This window comes from Lynx rufus, unplaced genomic scaffold (assembly GCF_022079265.1).
Source record: "Lynx rufus isolate CCGP_SWC_20201006 ecotype Redwood Valley unplaced genomic scaffold, mLynRuf1.p SCAF_7, whole genome shotgun sequence".
Lineage (NCBI taxonomy): Eukaryota > Metazoa > Chordata > Mammalia > Carnivora > Felidae > Lynx > Lynx rufus.
The window spans coordinates 25355764-25376647 of record NW_025814889.1 but is presented as its reverse complement, the minus strand read 5'-3'; the positions used below and the strand labels follow the sequence as shown (position 1 = coordinate 25376647).

General features: G+C 43.9%; 1 protein-coding gene across 1 annotated transcript in view; it reads left to right on the top strand.

The window, feature by feature from the left end:
• Nucleotides 1-11697: 11697 nt before the first annotated feature.
• The window catches only part of MKX (mohawk homeobox), a 62988-nt gene continuing 53801 nt past the window's right edge, over nt 11698-20884 (top strand). Inside the window, exons 1-2 of the mRNA XM_047065050.1 lie at nt 11698-11885; nt 13667-13826. Coding sequence (XP_046921006.1) covers nt 11698-11885; nt 13667-13826 — 348 coding nt within the window. The remainder of the gene's footprint in view (nt 11886-13666; nt 13827-20884) is intronic.

The following is a 20884-nucleotide window of genomic DNA, read 5'->3' as shown; positions in this document are numbered from 1 at the left end:
AAGTTAATGTTCCAAAATATTAAATAAAATTTCAGCTTTACTTAAAATCCTATATTCATTAGTTATTGCTTTCTATTTTCTATTTGAATTCTATTTGAATCTATTTATTATATAATGTAAGCATTTTAGAATAAAAATAGCACTTCATAATAAAATAATTTTAACTTTGAATTTTTCTCTATTTATTTTAATGTACATTCTTTTTATTTATTTTTTTTAAATTTTTTTTTTAACGTTTATTTATTTTTGAGACAGAGAGAGACAGAGTATGAACGGGGGAGGGTCAGAGAGAGGGAGACACAGAATCTGAAACAGGCTCCAGGCTCCGAGCTGTCAGCACAGAGCCCGACGCGGGGCTCGAACTCACGGACAGTGAGATCATGACCTGAGCCGAAGTCGGACGCTTTACCGACCAAGCCACCCAGACACCCCTTTAATGTACATTCTTGATGAAAATATATTCATGTATTTCATATATTCAATATGTTTTGGATATTTTTAGTAGATTTGCATTTTATTTGTAATCTTTCAGAACACAAATTCTGAGAGAATACTGGTTACAATAACATAGCAATTTTTGCTGAAATGAAGACAAGAAAAATAAATCTAATTAAATAAATACATAATAAATGATGAATTATGTCTCTTTAATTTTATTACTCATCTCAACATTGCCAGTCCAACATCAAAGAGTCCAGACATGTGCAGTAACAATGAAACCAACTTGTCTTTGATATTTTCCCAACAAAAATCATAACTTTACAGTTTTTGATTTTTCATCATGATAGTATATTTGTCAAGGTAGAGGGATGCAACATAGTTTATTTAACAATGTTTTAGCTTGCTTTGCAATTTTTAAATATTTAGGCATATGGGGTGTAGGCGTTCATTTGTACTCTTGCCTTCGACTAATGTCCTCTAACAAATGCTAGAAGCAGGCCTAACAACTATCACAAACAAAAACAAGACAAAACAAAACAGAACAAAGACATAACAGCAAGAAGAAGTTCATGAAGTTGTAGGAGCCACTATCATTTCCTCAGGCTCCTGAGTCAAAGCTACTGATTTTCACCTCCCTTGAGATATGCCACTTATAATCATGCTGTGTCTACTCCTACAACAAAGCAACATTTCCAGATTGCTGGGGCTATTCCAAAGCATGTTGTTTTTCATCGCTGAACCACTTCACTGCCTGGTGGGAAGGATGTTCTCCAGATTTAGAGAACCCACAGAAGAGTCAGCAGTTATTGGCTCTTGAATGTGACCACACACATGAAGATTAGCATGAAGTACAACCTTTTGACCATGATGTCGGAGCTGTGGGAAGACATCACATTCTAGGTGACGCGGAGAAAAAAGGCCACATACGGAAAGGAAAGCAAACACATTGGCACTGAATTTCCTGCTCTTAAGTGAGGAACCAAAAGGTGTGCAACATATTTAGCTGCGCCTACAATTACGCAGTCAAGTATTTAGAGTTCTTTCTTTCTACCATTCCTATGTACCGCAAAGAGGCAGTTGGTTATAGTTAGGTGATTCAGCAAACAAACCCTGGCACCTGCCAGACTGCATTCAAATCCTGGCTCCACCAGCAATCAACCTGTGACTTAGGGCCAGTCTATGCCTCTGTGTCTTCTTCTACCAAATGGGTACTAATGGGTGCTTACCCCAAAGGGTGGCTGTGAGAATGAGTTAAGTGTCTAGAATAGTACATAGTAAGTGCTGTGTTCATATTATGTAATTAAAAAAAAATCCTTTATTATGTCCCCATTTATAAGAGTCCAGAAGAGCAACGTTAGGCTATTGTGTCTTGAGCTGACTGCTACTACAGGTCTAAGAAAAAAAATTGTGACATTTGGATATCACAAGGCTTCTCTTATCCTAGACTTTGGGCTATTTAAATTGCACAATTCATTGGCAAAACACCTTTTTTCCTTTTCCCTTTCCTGTAGCCCACACTCCTTTCTAAACAGGATTTATGACATCAAAGCACACCTAGGAAACTTCAATGAATATCAAAACAAATGGATGGCTAATGACTTAAGATCACTGTGTAGTTCTAGGTGCAGACCTGATGCCCCCACCCCCCCAACCCCAACCAGCTGCCTGCTGATGGGCCTGGAGTCCAGATACTTGGGCAAGAATTTGTCTCTTCTTGCTGAGGAGCAGTGGAGGCTTCTCCCTACAAGTCTCGAGAATTACCTCACCGCCACATATGACAAGTTTATTCACAAAACTCCTCTCCTTCAATCCCTCTCTCCCTTCAACAGTTTTCCAAAGGAGTGTGAAGGTGGAGGGCCAGAGGTAGGTTGCAGGAAGGCCTGGACAAGGAAAGGAGGAAAGAAAAATCACCCGCTAACCTGTGTGTTTACTCTCGCTGTAATTTTTTTTTTTCAATGGAAGCCCTAAAACTCTCTCTTGAAATCCAGAGGTTTTTGGCATAAAACTTAAAAAAGTCTGATGTAAGAGGTGAAAACGCTGTTTTTCAATCAGGCTCAAATTTCTGAAGTAATGATCTTTTTGCATGTTTTCGGGAAGGATGTTGGTAATACGGTTACAAAATTTTTAGCAGACACATAAAATGGCCCTTCTATCGTCTTCAAGCTCCCTCATGCATTTCTACAGATGATTTACAGATTTACTGGATTCAAGAAATCTTTATATCAGGCACCTTAAAACGTTTTAGATGAGGTATGTTTGTTTTCTGGTGCTTTCTTAACAAGTTTGTAAGCTAGGCAAGGATCATGTCTTTTAAATCAAGATCATGCAGTTCTTGGCACAGGATTTTGCATGCAGGTGTCCCATAAATATATACTGTTGATTATTAAAAAAGAAAACAATGAAAAAAATCGTTTGAATTTTGTGGGGTTTTGGGGAGAGACAGGAGGAAGGGATCCAGAAAACAGTAATTCTTACAAATTAATCACCATTTTCCATTCCTTAAAAACATAAGCACCAAAACTCAAACACCAATACTGGGTCTAAAGGTATGTCAATACCTTTTCTAAAGGTGGTTAAAATAAAAAAAAATAATAACAGCATCAAGAATATTGTAAAAATAATGAGGTTGATTCTCTACACACATGTAACACGTTCTTGGGAGGAGAGGGGAGAAAGCATGCTTTCTTTACACCCCCTTTCCCATTCTCTTTGTTTGTGGCAGCCTCTAGTCATCTAAAAAGCACTTTGCTTAAGCCCACTGGTAGTAACTTTGTACAGGCATGCATTATGTAGGGTACGGACTAAGTCCTCTTGGCCAGGAAACCCCCTAATACAGTGACTTCCAGGAGGGGCAGTTTATTTGTCTCTCACATCAGTCCAGCTGAGAAGGCCACATCCAGGGGATCAGCAAACACAACCTCAGGTCACATCTAGCCTGCTGACTGTTTCTGTTTCTGAAGGAAGAACGGTTTTTACATATGGCTGAAAAAATGTCAAAGGAAGCACATTGGGTGGCACAGGAAAATCCCATAAAATTGAATCTTCAGTGTGCATTAAATAGTTTCACTGAGACACAGCAACGCTCATTCATTGACTCATTCATAGTCAAGCATTATCTATGGCGGTTTTCACACTGTAATTGGCAGAGTTGAACACAGAATTTATGACCCACAAAACCTAAAATATTTACTGTCCAGCCCTTTCCAGAAAAAGTTAGCTGAGCCCAGGCCCAGAAGCTCTCACCCATGTGGTCCATGCAAGGTCCCAGATTGCTTTCATCTTGTGGCTCTGCTGTTCTTTGAGTTGTTATCTGATTAGTAGGTGTGGACCTCGGCCACATCCGTGTTCTAGCCCTTGGTAACTGGGAAGAGTTAAAGAGGAGGGCAAGCAATTTCTTTTTAAGCATGTTAAGCAAAAGTTGAACACATCACTTTTGCTCAAATGTATTCCTTTGGTGAACTTATTCAAATATCCTACACATAGGTGAAAACAGGAGGATGAAAATGAAAGCAGGAAAAATGGATGGGGTCAGTCAAAAGCTTGAAACAGCATGAGGTACATATAGTAATTAAATCTTAAAACTGAACTAAATCTTAAAACTTAAGTACCTGAAGTCCATTAGGTTCCAAATATAGAGTCATACTAACTTGTGATCAAAAGTCTTTGCTAAATTTATTAAAATGGCCACTTTTTGATGTGCGAGCAAATTGATTTTCAAGATACAATAATCTCCTGGGAGAAATTCTTGTGTTTCAATGTACACTTCGAGGATAAAATGTTCTCCAGATTCTCCTTATGACCCCAGTCTATAGTGTATTTTCATGTGTGTAATGGAATAGAGACTCTGTGATTGTCGGTGGCTACTGAAAATATTTTGGAATCAAGGGAAAAGATGAGGTATTAGTGTCCCAGGGTTACTTCAGGTCCTGTCTCAAGCTGTATGAAGTAGAACAAAAAACAGCAATCCACCTGGATCTCAATGCTACTGACTGTTTACCATTTGCATTTCTGTACTTTTATGTAGCTAATGTTTTGTAGAAATGAGGGCAAGAAGATATTTGCATTTTTGTCCAGAGTGAATTTGACTCATATGCAATCAGATTGAAGGTTCTCATCTTAACAGGTTGCTTTGCAGGGGGGGGGTGGGGAATTGGGGGCAGTGGGGAAGGGGGGGAATCACACTTCACAAAGAGTTGAGCAAGAAAAAAAATGCATTTTACTTTCACAAATCACGGATAGCAGGAACTCATCACTTTTACAAATAACCTTATATTGCTCATGGTCGGTTATCGTTTGGTTCTGTGATGCATTTGAAAAGCTCTGTGCAGCCGTACTCTACCCTGGAGAATATGGCTGCCTGAAACTGCTCTCTTCCTTCTGAGCAGGACCGCGACAAAATAAACGGCAAGTTCGTCCTAGAACAGTATTGAATTAGCCTTCTAAATTAGAACCATAACCAGGCCATGCATATTACTATTTCAATACTTGACATGCTCTGAAATTAGAAACAGAATAATATTGGAAGTCTTTGGCGGGCAGGATGCTTTTAAATTTTTGAAGATTAAATTTATTATAGTCTATTGGGTTTTGCAACATCTCTTAAAGCCTTCTTAGACCAACCTACATGTGGAAAGGAATACGCCATATATACGAGAAAAGTAATTTCAAATCAATGAGGGGAAACTCTTTAATAGACACCATAGGAATAACTGACTATTCAACTGAAGAAAAAAAAGCCAAATTAGAGCTCTATCTCACAACATATACAGATTAATTCCAGAAGGATTAAAGAGCCAAATGAAAACAATTTTTTAAAGTATTAGAAGAAAATATTTTAAAAGCCTTTGTAAGGAAGACACAAAACCCAGAATTCAAAAAGGAAAATGCAGACCTATTGACCTATATTCACATTTAAACCTTCTGTGAGGCAAAACCAAAAAGGCAAAAGGTGGATGTCAGGCCAGATGACACTTGCAATATATAAAGCATATATATCATGGAAAAATCATTTATAAAGACTTTATAAAAGCGACAAGGCATCTAATAAAGATATAAGCAAGTTGCTTCAATGAAGAAACCCAACTGGCTTATAAACAAATGAAAAGGTTCTCAAACAAGAAGACATTATTTTACCCATCATACTGGCAAACATTATGAAGTCCAAACATACGAAACATATGCTGTGTTAGCATGTCAGGAAATGGTGACTTTGTGCAGGTACAGGTTGGAGGGAAATTTGGAAATATTTATCAAAATTTTAAAATCATGATTCCTTCAACCCAGTAATTCTATGTCTGTGTAGCGATTCCTAGAAAAATGTTTACACGTGTGCAGAAATAATCATAAACAAGGGTGTGTAATGCTTATAATAGTGAACATTGAAAAGGCAGAAATGATGATGAGGAATGGCTAAATAGATTATGGAGCATTATGTAACAGTTAAAACTATGGATTTGTATTTATAGGTACTCACATGAAAATTCTCTATGAAATTGAATGAGAAAGCAAGTTTTAGTTTAGTTCTGTGTGTCTCTGTATGTTTATACCCTTCTGTAAGGTATGGTCTCATTTCTTTCAGAAGGTCATAAAACAAAACTATTATGTTTTGTTTGTATTCATGGATGTGAACGCAGAGAAAACCATCGAGAGGATACACATCAAACCAGTGGTGGCCACCTCTCGGTGGTTGAGTCTCAGGAACGTGACTGGGTGGAGCTAGCAGAAGAGGGACTTTCACTTGGACTCTGTTCCTTGCTTGAGAATGAATTTATGGAGAAGACCCCCCTCTCTGACAAAACTTATCCTGCATTATTAATGCAATCAACGTCAAATTATAAACAAAGTGAAAATGCCTTGCGGAATTTGGAGGGCTCCTATTCTACTAGTTTGCCCACGATGTTTCTGCAGCTGTGTCTTTCTCTGCTTGTTATGTTGTTCCACTTACGCACTTCAACATGTATCTCCACGACTCATGCTGGCCAAGTGTGAGGTTGAACCTGCTATTTGTCCATAAATTTACTATTTAATAACATTTGGATGGAAAGTGACAGAATTTCCCTGGCTTTGTAATTTATTTCATTGCCTATAAGTAATAACCAGAAAAGAGAGTTTAAAAGCAATCCTTATTTTCAAAAACTTTGACCAATATTTGTTGTGAAACATCAGGCCCCTTGGTAAAATATCAAAATGCTTAAAATGAAAGCTTCTTTTTTTCTTGTAAGAAAGGAAAATTATTTATATTTATAACTACACTCTAGGTCTAACAGAACGAATTAAGATTTCTGCCAAATGTTCTACTTGACATTTTTCTAGCTTTAGCAATTGCAATACGTTACTTTCACATTTAAAAAATATCTCAATAATAGTATATGGCAAATTTATGGAAAAATTGACATCTTCATTTTATACTTTAGCAAATTCAGACTAAGCCAACATCAAATTAACCAGAATTCAAACTCGATTTTGAGAATTTGGACTCAACTTTTCTGACTTCTGGCCTAAACTGTTTTTCTCTTTTCCCTGCATATGGCTATCTCCCACAAACTATATACTCTCTAAAGCTTCTGATAGTGCTTTCTAAAATTGCAAGGTTTAGTTCTGAGGATTATGATATAGCATTTCATATACTGACTTTAGAATACAGCATTAGAAGCTAAGTAAAATTCACCTTTGGAAAAGGTGGAATTAAAGATAATGATAACTGTATTTGAACTGTGGGTTAAAATAAAGAAGAAACTTCACTCTTGCATAGAGAATGAAACTTGCAAAAATAAAATTTTGATCTATCGCAAAATACATGCTTATGTGTACATTACAGAAGGATTCTCCATACTATTTCATTTTAAAACCTACCCTCCATTGTGGGTTTTGTTTTTTCATTTTAAAATGGATTCTAATTACTATATTCTAAAGTAATTCTGCATTACTTTTTCAGTGACTTAAGTCTAAGGTGTATATTATTCCTACACCAAATTAAAAATTTTTTGCAACATTTTTTGCTGTATATTTTATATCAGACTTTAAGAAAACACATCTCACATGTAAATTGATCTTAAGTCAAAGTCCTCTAAATGCATTTTTAAGTTGTGTAAATGCAGTTAAGACTAAAGCAACAAAAGTAGTATCTTATGCTAAAGTATCCTGCTCCATGAGTCCATGAGTCAGTATGGTACTATGAAATTGCAAGCGACTACATACTGCCCATTGCTTTACCGAGAGCAGCTGACCAAAATATATGTCAGAGGGGCGTTTTACAGCTGATTTCCTGATAATGTCTGGTGACCACATTATAGAGAGTGTTATAGAGAGGACAGGGGAAAACCGGGCTATTTCCTCTTGTGAATTATCAAATACCAGTTGTTGTGAAACTTACTCGCTGTAAGTCTGTGGCTGAAATGTTCTGATGTTTCCCTCACTTTAAATTCCCACAGCGAGGTCCGTAGACCTCTGTGTCTATTGAACTCACACTGCAACAAGTCAAGTGCAGCGCCAATGACGAAATGAGAATGCCCAACCGCAAATGATACAATAAAAGAAAACACGGACATTGGAAAATGTGATCAAATGATAATATTTATCTACCTAATGCGCAAAAACTTAAAAGTTCGTCCTTCTATGCTTTAGATTGTGCCACCGCCCGTTTGCCGTCGCATAGTTTGGGAGATAACATAGAGGAAAATTCAAAGGTGTGATTAGTCTTGGCAATAATAGCTTTAACATATATTTTAACCACTTCCAGGCCACATAAATGGAAGATGCTTAGGTGGGCCACTGCCCCAGAGCTGGCCAGCCACCTTGAAGGAGAAAAGAACAAATGATGCCATAACTTTCAGGTTTGGAAAAATCTACTTTCGCTCTTATAAAAAGATGAAGGTGTCGCTGCTGCCTCAAGGCCGGCGGCGAGAAGGCGGACGGCTTCGTGCTCGGCGCCTTGCGGATCTTCAAGCACCTAAACCACAGCTTTTGTTGCTCTCCTATTTGGGGTGATGGTGGGAAGGGAACCATCATCAATAAAGGAATCTGAGAGGCATTCTCTCCCCTTGCACTGTGTCCCAGCTCGGGATTCTCCCAAGTGCCATCCCCCTTCCTCCATGCAGATGCCTGGCCCTGGGCTCGCCTTCTCTTCCATACCTGGGTCACAGTGGGTTGGGCACCTGGGCTCGCTCGCCCCGGCCTTGCCTCCCTCCACCCCTACGTCCCGTGGCGAGCGCAGCCTCTCCAGCCCTGGCCTCGGACGGTGAATGTGTGTCTGGCTTTGAAACAGCGCGGACCTCAGAAGCCCAGTGACAGCAGAAAAGGAGCTCCCGGGGCGCCAAGCACCTTCTGCAATACGCTCACGCGTTGTAGACACAAACCCGTGCTCTAACTGTACTCCAGCTAATCGCGAAGAAAATTAAGGGCGCGTCGTAAAGCTCTCTCCCGCCTAGCCACGCGTGGCTAAATTTCCAGCTCTCGGGCCAGCTAACACGCGGGATTTGCACCGCAGCGTCTCGGCTTCCAGAGCCCAAGCCCGGCGCTACTCGCGGCTTCTCCGATTTCTCCCCTAAGTGCGAAGGAAATAGCCCCTTTTGCTCAGCGCCTGCGGGGCCGGCGGATCTGAGAGCGGGGCCCCGCTGGGGAAGACGCGGCGGGCCGGGGACTCCCCGGCGGCGCCTGCAGCGGCGGCTCCTCTGCGAGGGTTAACTGCAGTGCCCGCTGCCGGGAGGGTGCTGAGGCTTCCTCTCGCCGGCCCGGGAACGTGGATACCGCGCCTGCAGGATGTTCGCCGGCTGGGCCCGGCAGTCAAGAAACATGAGAAGGCCTCGATATTCCTGTTCCCGGGCCGCGCGCGCCCGTCTGAGTAAATAAAGCCGAGACGACGGCGGTGGCGGCGGTGAGCGCGCTGGAGCCCGCGCGGAGAACATGAGGCGGGGATGGGAGTGCGCCTAGCCTCGACGCGGGAGAGCCAGCCGCCCTGCCGCCGGCCGCCGGCCCCACCGCCACAGGTACAGCCCGCGGGTCCCGGCGTCCCAGCTCAGGGCCTCGGGACGGGAGGCTCGCTCTGGCCCCGGAGCTACTCCTTCCCTCTGCCCCGGGAGCCTCCGCTGTCCCCGCCCTTCCCCCACTTCCCTCCGAGGTCCAGTGGGCACGCGCCCGGGTGGTGGCCAAGGCTGGCCAGAGGGTCCGCGAGGCGCCTGGGCGCCCACCTGATTGCCCCTCCTTGGCTTTAAAATTGCTCGCGGGCGTTGGGCGGGGTAGTTCCGCGGGGAAGGAGCTCCCCAAGCAACAGTTTGGAGTGAGTCCGGGTGAGGGTAAGTGGGGAGCACTAGAGCGGAGAAGAGGTGCTGAGGACCGTAGTGGGGCGCCGGGTGAGGTCCAGGTACCGCGCTTCACATGCCCTCCCCCACCCCGCAACCCCTCGAGTCAGGACCCAGTTCTCGGACCTTCGCAGCCCCCGGCCACCTCGCTTGCTGCCTGCAGACCCGGACCGCGCCGGGTGTCTGTGGTTGCGATGTCTCTGTGGGCTTGGGACAGCGCGGAAGGGTCCGGTAGGACAAACCTCGCAGCGGAGTCGCTAGGAAAAACTAGCCGTTGAATATAGGAGGACAGGACTGTGGTGGGGAAACACCGTGGGACTGGAAAAGGGCGTGTTTTACAAATAGCGCAGCGTGAACGCAAAGCACTAAGCGCACCGATTTAAAAAAAAAAAAAAAAAGGCTAGTCCTGACCTTAGAACAGAGGCTGCGAGCACGGAAATTTGCTTTGACACTTTTCGCCGAGGCTGCGTGCACACTCCAGACACGTACCTGTCTGCGTGGGAGGACTCAGCCTTGTGGTACACGGGGCAGCCAGCAGAAGTCTGACTTCACCTCTCCACGAACACTGACGGTAGCCGTCGCTTAGCCTCTGTGGTCACGGCCCTAAATGTCGCGCGTGGCCGCTCCTGTGATGGCTGGAGGGCGGGGCAGGGGGCGTTGGCAAGTGTGGGAGCTCGGCATGGCTGATGATATGTGTGTGTGTTAGGGGTAGCAGCCCCCGCTGCGGCGGGGCGGGGTGAGGGGGCTCTGGCAGTTGTGCCCAGGCTACTGGGAAGAAACAGGAGCTACCCCGCAGCGCGAGGGCGGGGTGATGGGGGCGATAACGCCACTGCTAAGCGGCGGCGCAGACTTGAACCTGAGGCCTGCGCTCTTCGGCAGGAGGCTCCCGGCCGCCGCGACCTGGGAGGTGAGCTGAAAGCTTTTTCAATGACGGCAGCCGCAGGCTTGGTGGTGCGCGGACCGCGACGCCTCCTTCCGCTCCTAACATCTATGCAACCTCTGAAATGGTTCCCCGAGACCCCAGAAAGGGGCGGGTGAGTCAGGGCTTCGAGTTCGAGGCTCACACCCACGCTGCGTAAGAGGACAGCACTGACAGCGGGTTCTGGGAGGCCCGGGACTCCGGCGCCTTTGACCAGCCGGGACCTTGCGCGTCCTGCAGCGGGCAGGGGGGTGGTAGGAAGACTTGGGGGGAGGGAGACTATGTGGTACATTTGTCCCTGGTGCCACTTAACTTTGTAGCTTAGAAGTCAGCTCACTTTCCCTGCCCTTACCTCCACCCCCCAGGGACCTCAGCCGGAATAAGAATTTCGGGGTTTCAGCCAAACCATCCAGGATCTAGAAAACATGAAAATCCCGGGAATCCCGGTGTGGCCTGGGACTCATTAACCGGGGCTTGCAGATGCAGTTGTTCATATTACCCAAAAATTTCCCTTCCTTCCAACCCCTCCTTCCAACCCGAGTGAGAGCTCCGAGATGCTTTAGACTTCCGTTGTGGCTGAAGAACGTCCCCCCCCCCCCCCGCCACTCCGCCGCGCCTATTCCGCTCCGCTAACCCGAGTGCACTTCTTCCAGATTAAAACCGAGAAAAGAACTCCTTTAGGAATTACTTCCCTTTGCCTACGCGGGTAAATTATCCCTGGTTGAGGTTCCTTGGAACGATCGCCGGGACTAGGAAGAGGGTAGAGACCTGGAGCGTGCGGGGGATTGGTGCGAAGGGAGGAGCGGTGTAGCCAGGTGGGGAGAGGCAAGGGTTCCCTTGTCCAGGTGTGGCGCCGCCGCTCCTCCTCTCGGCTCCCCAGGCCAGAGCCTCCGCGGAGTCCGGGGCTCGGGACGCGTAGGGAGGTGAGCACTGAGCGAGTAACGTGATGCATCTTCTCCTAGAACCCGAGCCCTGCGGAGCTCCCGGCGGCCAGGCCTCAAGGCGCAGCGGCCGCGCGGCGCGCCTCTGCCTGCCGGCACCATGAACACCATCGTCTTCAACAAGCTCAGCGGCGCCGTGCTTTTTGAGGACCGCGGTGCTCCCGAACGGGAAAGGGGCAGCCGGCCCTATGGTGGCGTCCTAGACAGTCCCCACGCCCGCCCCGAGGTGGGCATTCCGGACGGCCCGCCCCTCAAGGACAACCTCGGCCTGAGACACCGCAGGACTGGGTATGCGCACCCTGCCGGGACCCCTGCCCGCCTGCAGCCTGGAGGGGTGGGAGTGGCAGCCGCAGCCGCAGCCCGGGGGTCAGGGGCCCGGAGCTCCCGGGAGGGCAGGTCTCCGCCCCTGGTCTCGCGGATTGTCCTTTTAAGGCATTAGTTTCTCAAAATATAGGGGAATCGGTTCATCAAGATAGCTCAAAAGGCTTGTTGGAAACGGTGCCTCAATCCTCCCATACCTGGACCTCAGGGTAGGGGGCTCCCTGCCCCTCTGTGGACCACGGGTGCAGAAGAGCGGAGGAAAGCGAGGCAGAAAGGACTGAGCGGGACGCCCAGGAACAGGGCAGGGGCAAGCAATCGGGGCTTCCCAGGTCAGGCCAGCCCCGTGGGCTTCCCCTCTCGTGTCACGACAGGGCCTCGCCACGGCCTCGAAGCTCGAGGTGCCTCGGCCAAGGTGTTGGCAAGGTCGGCTCTCCGCAGGACGCCCGGGACGCGCGCGCGGCTCGGCGGGGCCCGCTGCGAGCCCGGAGGGGGAGGCCGCGGGCCTGCCGGACCGAGTTTCGGTTTAGCCGGGTGAGGGGCTGCCGGGGAGCGTAGAGCTCGCGGGTGGGCCCGCAGCGCCTGCTGCGGAGGCGTCGCGGCTGCGCCCGGAGTGCCCCGCGGGGGGAGGGGGAGCCGTCCTGGGCGTCTCCACCTGAGAGATTGCATCAGCTGCTTGTTCTGCGGCGTTGTTGGTTAGTAAAATAGAGATTAGGTTTCGTCAAAATGTTACTACCAGTCCTTTCGGATGGAGTTGCATTTCAAAGTGTTTAAAGAGGCGAAAGTCCCGGAGGCTAAGGCGCAGGCGCGCGAGCCTCCCTGACTAGCCGGCCGCGCGAGCGGCCGCGCGGCGACACCTCCCGGAGCCGCGGGGGAGCGCAGCGCCCGGCACCCGGTTCCGGGCTGCTCCGGCCTCTTCCTCCTTTGAATGTGCTTTTCCTCAGGGTTTTCTTTCTTTTTTTTTTTTTTTCTTTTTCCTTAACTTTACCCAATGAGACGGAGTGCTCCACGCTTTTTAACCCTACCTTAAGTCGGGAAAAGGCCCCTAGAGTGTTTTTTAGGTTCAGCCTCTATCCTCTACAAACAACTTGCTTGGAAAGTTCCCCCTGTTTCCAGAGGACCAAAGGAAGTAGAGAGCGAGAAGAGAAGCGGGGCGGGGGGAGGGGGACGGCCGTCATTCCTTGCTTTATTCCCGACGTCCAGTGGACAACCTTTACTTTGACCGCGGGCGACTGGAAGCCCCGAGCGCCTGGAAGCCAGGCGTGAGTTCCCCAAAAGAACGTTCGAGAGCTGGCAGCAGCCTGACCCAACCCGCGAGGCCACAGCCTCTCAAGGCGCGGTGCAGGGGGGCGAGGGGTCGCCAGTCAGATGACTTAGCCTTCGTCACCTAAACCTCTAACCCCTGGGTGCTGGCTTCAAGATATCCCCTCTTCAAAGATAAACTTAGTATCCCTCACTGCCACCTGACCCCCTGCGACGGCCAGGCCATTTCAAAGAGAGGTGCCCAGGGAAGGATTTTCGCGCCCAGAAGCCCTGTGGCTCCCGCCCCGGCCTCGCCTCAGCCTGGAGGCGCCTGGCGGGCACCTACCTCCCAGCCGGATGCCCCGGGGTGCGGGACGCGGGGTCGGCAGCCGTTCCCGGTGGGCGCGTGGCCGCAGGCGCGAAGGTGTCCAGACGCGGGGGACCCCGGGGGTGGGGGGCGCTGCAGCCGGGCGGCGCGGCTCACCCGGGCTTCCTCTCCCGGTGTCCAGGGCCAGGCAGAATGGCGGGAAGGTGAGGCACAAGCGGCAGGCTCTGCAGGACATGGCGCGGCCCCTCAAGCAGTGGCTTTACAAGCACCGTGACAACCCGTACCCCACCAAGACCGAGAAGATCCTCCTGGCGCTGGGCTCGCAGATGACGCTAGTGCAGGTAACCGCCGCCGAGGCGCGGGCGCGCGTCGACTTTGCGCGGATCTGCACGTGGCGCGCCTCCCGCCGCGCAGGGATCAGGCCCCCGGAGGCCCGTCTAGGTGCTCAGGCTCCTGCCTCCAAGGATGCTGAGGGCTTGGCACGGGGGCAGAGTTGTGTTGTAGGAAGTTTCTGGGTTTCCTCTCAAGCTTAGCTACCAATTCAGTGCGCATGCCCCGTTCAGGCGGGACTGCTCGGTGTTTTGTTAGGGAGGGCGGTGAAAAGTCAGCTGCGAGTTATGAGAAGGTGCCTGGGAATCTGGACCGGTGTGCGGCACCTAGATGGCTACAGATGGGACTATCTGCAGTGATTTTCAAACCTGAGTGTGCGTTGGAATCCCTCAGAGGACTTGCTCAAACTCACATTGCTGGGCCCCACACCAGAGTTTTTGATTCAGTAGTAGGTTTGGGGTGGGGTGGATGATTTGCATTTCTAACAAGTTCTCTGGATGATGCCGAAGCTGCTGGCCCTGGATGATGCTTTGAGAGCCATGCAGAAAGGCATTCCACATTAGGGCCCCATATGAAAGGTCAAGTACAGGATAACTTTAAAAATTGCCTTTACTGACAGCTAGGAGATGGAGTGGAAGGGCAAGAAGTGGGCTTTGAATTTTTTTTTTTTTTTTTTTTTTAATATGAGACATCCCAAGTGTTAGATAGAAGCCACAAATTTTGCTTCTGGAATCTTCCCACTGTGGTTAGGAAGAGACCAATTTCAAGTAGTTGGTTTACTTTGTCAAGAGTAGAGAAAGGGTACAAGTTTGTTTCTTCTCCAACCAACAACACTCCAACCAACAACATTTGACTAAATTTTTCCCTACAGAGTCTTATTTGATATTCACAGAAACATGGCGAGGAAGAGCAGTTATCAGCATTTTACAGACGATGTGACCAAGGCACTGTGGAAGTTAAGTGTTAGTAAGGGGTAGAGGTGGGCCTGGAAATAATGTAATTCCAGATCAAATGCTTTTTCCAACACACCACAGTCTTCTTTAATAAATTTGGTGGCATGAACTTTTATGCATGCAAACAGAGCAAATTTATTCAGAAATAGGAGGAGCTAAATGAGCTAAGAAGTTTCATATATTATAGTAGTACTACATGACTGCATCTGTGAAGTTTTGGTTATTTCATTAAATTTATAGTGAGGGAGACCCCAAATAAAGACAATATTTAACTACTAGATAAAATAAAACTTGCTTTCCAGAGTATTTAAAATTGTCATTTTAGGAATTGCTGGAAAGTTTGACAAAGCATGAAAGTTGACTTGTATTCAAGCTTATTAAAACTATAATATGCATTTGTCTGCTTATATTCAGAATACAATTGTAGGGGAAAACATCTGTTTTGCTTCATGTTAACAGGCAATAGTATTAATAGTGATTTGCTGCAGCACTGGAGGGGAAAATTTATTTAGTGTTCTTGGCTTAATATCTGCTTAACATAAAACTATGAATTTTCAGTGATTCCAGTCAGAAAAACTTGACTTGTGAAAATAAATGCATATGTTCAAATTTCAGTTTAAACAGGTATGCCATTTATTTTGAAAATACACCAGTTTATAGAGCTATTTGAATGTTTCACAATGATGTCAGCAATAAAGCATTAGATTAATTTGTTTTATCATACAATTCCATATTTAATGCTTGCATTCTTTCATACAGAAAGCAAAAAAAAATATGACATAGCTAGATCATTTTTTTTTGAGAAAGAGAAGGGAGAGCATGAGTGGGTGAGGCATAGAGGGGAGAGAGACAGAGAGAGAGAGAGAGAGAGAGAGAGAGAGAGAGAATCTTAAGCAGGCTCCATGCTTAGCATGGAGCCTATCTCAGGGCTCGATCTCACGACCAGGAGTTTAAGACCTGAGCTGAAATCAAGATCAGACACTTAACTGACTGAACCACCGCACCCCAGGACATTTTTTTTTTAATTTTTAAGTTTATTTATTTATTTTGAGAGAGAGAGAGAATCCCAAATAGTGGGAATCCTCACAGTGAGGTAAGAGCCCAACGTAGGCCTCAACCCCATGAAAGGGAAGACCATGATCTGAGCCAAAATCAAGAGTCTGAGGCTTAACCGACTGAGCCACCCAGCTGCCCCCACACTAGAACATTTTTTAATTATGAAAACTAATATTGTCATTAGCAGAGACGTTTAAATTTTTGTGTACAGTGGCTTTGTTGAGATGCAGTCCACATAGTTGTAATTTTAATACAGAATCAAATTATTTTCTACCTCTAATGATAGTTTGAACACAAATAATCATTCTTTTTGTATTAAAGATCTTGGTAACCCTGTTACAGTCTTCTAATTAACGTGAAGTTTTCATTCATGTAGTGAAAACTTGTCATTACATTTTCTTTCTCTTACACTAAATCTCAGAAAATAAAAATGCACTAAATTATTTAATTTTTAAATGGAGCAAAGATAATTGTTTATAATAATAAGTCATCCCTGCCTAACGATTTCCAAATTTTTATAGGAAATGAAGTTGGTTTCTGGAACTGTGTAGTGATAAATGGAAAAAATCAAAATGTATAGAATAACCAAGGGATGTTAAATGTAGTAATCCAATTTGGGTCTAGTTATTTTCAATTAGGCATAATAGGATATCTACGTAAGAATATACATATATATATATATATATATGTGTGTGTGTGTGTATATATATATATATATATATACACACACACACACATATATATCTATCTACACCTGACCCTTGAACAACACAAGTGTTAGGGTGCCAACCCTCCCCACAAGTAAAAAATCCACATATTTTTGACTCCCCAAAAACTTAACTACTAGTAGCCTACTGTTGACTGTAAGCCTTACCAATAACATGAATAGTCGATCAACACATATTTTGTATGTTATACGTATTCTGTAGTGTATTCTTACAATAAAGTAAGCTAGAGAAATGAAAATGTTATTAAGAAAATTGTAAGGAAGAGAAAATACATTTACAGTATTGTATTTTGTTGAAAAAACTGTGTAAGTGGTCCCATGCAGTTCAAACTTGTGTTGTTCAAGAGTCAACTGTACTTATGTTGATATATGTGGGACAGTTTGTGAAAGTCAAATATACATTAAGCATCCAAGCAAATTCTGACTCTATGGGAAACCAAATAAATTATGTAAATACTTTACACTTCTGGAGGAAAAAATATAAACCTGTGAGCTGAATAAAGCTTTTGATCCCTGCAAATTAGACCCCAGTGAATAAATTTCTCCTGTGGAGTCAGGCTTCTTGAGTAGAGCAATCATGTCTTTTTCATGTCTTTCAATACCCCCATATCACCCCAGCACTGTACTTTCCATAAACTGTTCGTACATGTTTGTAGAGTGAAGAGGTCTAATTGGGGAATACCATTATAATCACCATGTGGTTTTCCAAAACACCATTCTGAAACTTGGTTAATGTCTTGAAATCTGACAAAGATATTCTAGTTTTAAAATACATTCCATTGAACACACATTATCTTTAATGCTATATGAAGGTTTATAGACCAGCAAGAATAAAACTCATTTTATTATTTTCAGTATATCTGGAAATATGTCGTATTTTTGTGTCGGTGGACAAATATGGAGCGTTCCCCTTATTTCTGGTTCCAAACTCCTTTTCGTTGTTTATTGCAGTACCTCCTATCTGTTTCTCATGACTGATGTTAATAAGTGGCTAACATAACTTTTATTCCTTAATTACAAGAGTATCCTATTTCAAGAATGTCTATTACACTTAACATTTTCCTTTTGCCTGTGTGTCAAATTGTTAAACTTCTCATGAAATGTAGTTTTGCCTTGTTTTGTTGCTCTTAAATTGATAAGGAAGGGCATAAAACCTGGTCAGCAGTCTCCACTAGACCTAGAAGCAAGAAACTGAAACTTTAGTGGAAGAAATATCTTCAGGACCACAAAAGGTACTTTTTCTGACAGATAGAAGTTCTAAGGACGTTAATCCATGGCTACATTTTATATAGCCCTGAAAAACAAAGCAGAAAGAGCTATTTATTGTTAATCTGGCATCTTCCTAACGAGATATAAACATTTTCATAAAATTGACAGGTAATGACGTGTGTGTGTGTGTGTGTGTGTGTGTACTTTAATCAACCAAAATATTCCATTGTGCTTAATTTCTATGGCTGCCCACTGTTTCAACATTATAAAAAATACACTCTGTAGTGCCTAAATGTAAACAGCTTTATTGTGGAATAACACAAAATGGTATGCAGTTGGTGTTTTGTATTATCATAGGATATAGAGCTTACTACAGAATAATTGCCTTGGAAGAAGTTTTTCAGAGAAGGGCAGATGGGGGCTATATTTGATTTCAAAGTTTCCCATTGTTCATGTGTATATATTTTTAAATATGTGTATATATATACATATATATGTGTGTATATATACATACACATATTTATTTATTTACTTACTTACTTATTTATAAGAGTGAAATGTCTTCTTGGGATGCCTTCTTTCATGATCACAATACAGAGTGCAATGCATGTGGAGTTAGTTTGAGATTCCATTTAATGAGTGAATGTTAATGCTTCCTCTTCTTATAGAAGTTTCACATTCCTATGATAATGTCCATGTGCCATTGGTTAAAATTGCTACTTTTTAAGATTTTGCCCCTTCTGTTGACATAGAGCCTTTTTTGCTAGCTGAGTGCTTCTGTTGAGATATATATGTAGTTATCAACTGCAAGGATTATGGCAACTGTTAAATATTCAACAGAATCTCAGATTGCTCTTTCTACATTATTCCAAGTGTTACACTACATGGTGTGGAAATGAGGTTTTCAACGTTTCCATTGAGTAACTCAGAATAAGTTTGTTAATTCTATATGTTCAAAGGTGGACAGATGCCATCTTATCCCTTTGGGCTTACTACAATGATTGCTCTGTCAATACGATCAATGTAAACACCTCTGTTAGAGTAGGGATGAAAACTACTTAGTTTTCCCTTCCAACTTCTAGATATTTGGTTCTCCAAGCTTTCACTATAAAATACAGTGTTTTTAAAGCTCTGAGTTTGATATCAAAATGCTGTTGCAGAACCTATCCATGTTACCATGGAGGCCTATTTCATGTAAAATAGAAGTTAATGAGATTTGCAAGGAATCCATAGTAAGTTGAAGGTAGAAAATCTGAACTGGTATTTTTACCTTCTGTGAAACAGATGGAATTTACATTAATTCATCAGGAAAAAAAATTGCAAAACAGCATTTATGCAAATTTCTTAACCAACTGTTTGTTTGCTGTTTGCATGACTTAATGCAAGCAGATATTAAGCACCTTGGACTATATCCCGTCCTTAATTGTACTGTAAATTTCTGGCAATAAAATACTGGCAGAGTAAATATATTAGCTTTTTTTTTTTTTTGCCAGTCAAAGTTATGAAATCAGGTCAGAGACAGCCCATGTTAGGTATCAGCAAACCTTTCTGGGAAATCTTCTCATATGTAATTAATATATTATGGTAAGAGCTGAGTATATAGAGCACAAAAAAAGGATATGATCCCTGTATATGAAAATGTAATCCCACCATGACATTTAAAGGTCCCCATTTTGGGGCACCTGGGTGGTGCAGTCATTTGATCTTCCGACTTCTGCTAGGGTCATGATCTCACAGTTCATGAGTTCGAGCCCTGCATCAGGCTCTGTGCTGACAGCTCAGAGCCTAGAGCCTGCTTCAGATTCTGTCTCTCTCTTTCTCTCTCTCTCTCTGCCCCTCCCCTACTCACACTCTATCTTTCTCTCTCTCTCAAAAATAAATAAACATTTTTTAAAAATTAAAATAAAAAATAAAGGTTCCCATTTTTGTATGCTAGAATTATAGTGTGTTAATGTTTTTGAAATTAGAAGGCCATTGCATTTTAATAAAAATGTGAAGACTTGCATAAGAATTGTATTTTATACTGTACTATGTGATGGTTGTACTAAGATTTAAGGTTAGTTAAGATTTAAAGTTAGTCTGAATTATATGATGTTTAGTAAAGAAAGTAATAAAGTTTTGGTGCTGAATTCCAATAAATATAAGTTACATAGGCATAGGAGAAGTTGCGGTTTGTCCTCTGCATGTCAAGGGGGCAGAGAAGGACATAAACACACATGTCTGATTGCCTGAAAGGGTGGTGTTCAAGAGCACAAGATAGGTTAGTACCAACTGTAAACGGAATGAATTAACACTTCTGTAGGAGAGTGTAGACTATATTCACAGATCTTAGTTTTCAGGGTTGGCCAGGATGTTAGGAACCATCTAATGCATTTTATACATGAAGGGTTTGAAGTTCAGAAAAGTTGAGTGACTTCCCAAATCCACACATGTATTTGGCAAATTCAAAACAGGAAACCAAGTCTCTTTCCATTTACACCACAGTTATAGGACAACAGGACACTAATGAGGATTTGAAGAAGGTAAGCATTTAAATCATAATGGCACATCAACACTTGAATTTGATGGTGGTGGTGAAGATTCATTCAAGTTCATAGAATGGAAGATATGGAAGTTCAGGAAAATAATGTTCTAAAATTCCCAGTTATTACTAATAAGGACATGGGTGAATACATCGGCCATGATGTGCACCAGGCATTTCGTGCTTCCATAGTGAATGTTCACCCATATATCACAGTTAATATGTAGTTCTCTGCTAATCCTTCCATGTGTGCAGGGGACGAAATTTATCTTAACAGTAAACATTCCTAGCACTGACCACCATGGCTAGAGCACAAGAGCTACTCAATATATATTTGTTGAATGAAAAGTCCCAGAAGTTGTCTGTCTATAGAGGTTGGAGAAGACTGAGAATTTGAAGCCAGATGAAATCATAGCTATAATAGCACAACTTAATAGGAAAGAGGGGTTGATAAAGACTAAGACTTCTGAAAAGCCACGTGAGTTATCACATCAATGCACATAAATTTAAGACTAAAGTTGTTACTTAAAACACAAAGAAAGTAATTAATATTGAATGTATATATTATATATGATATGTTTTGTATACATGTGTGCATGTATG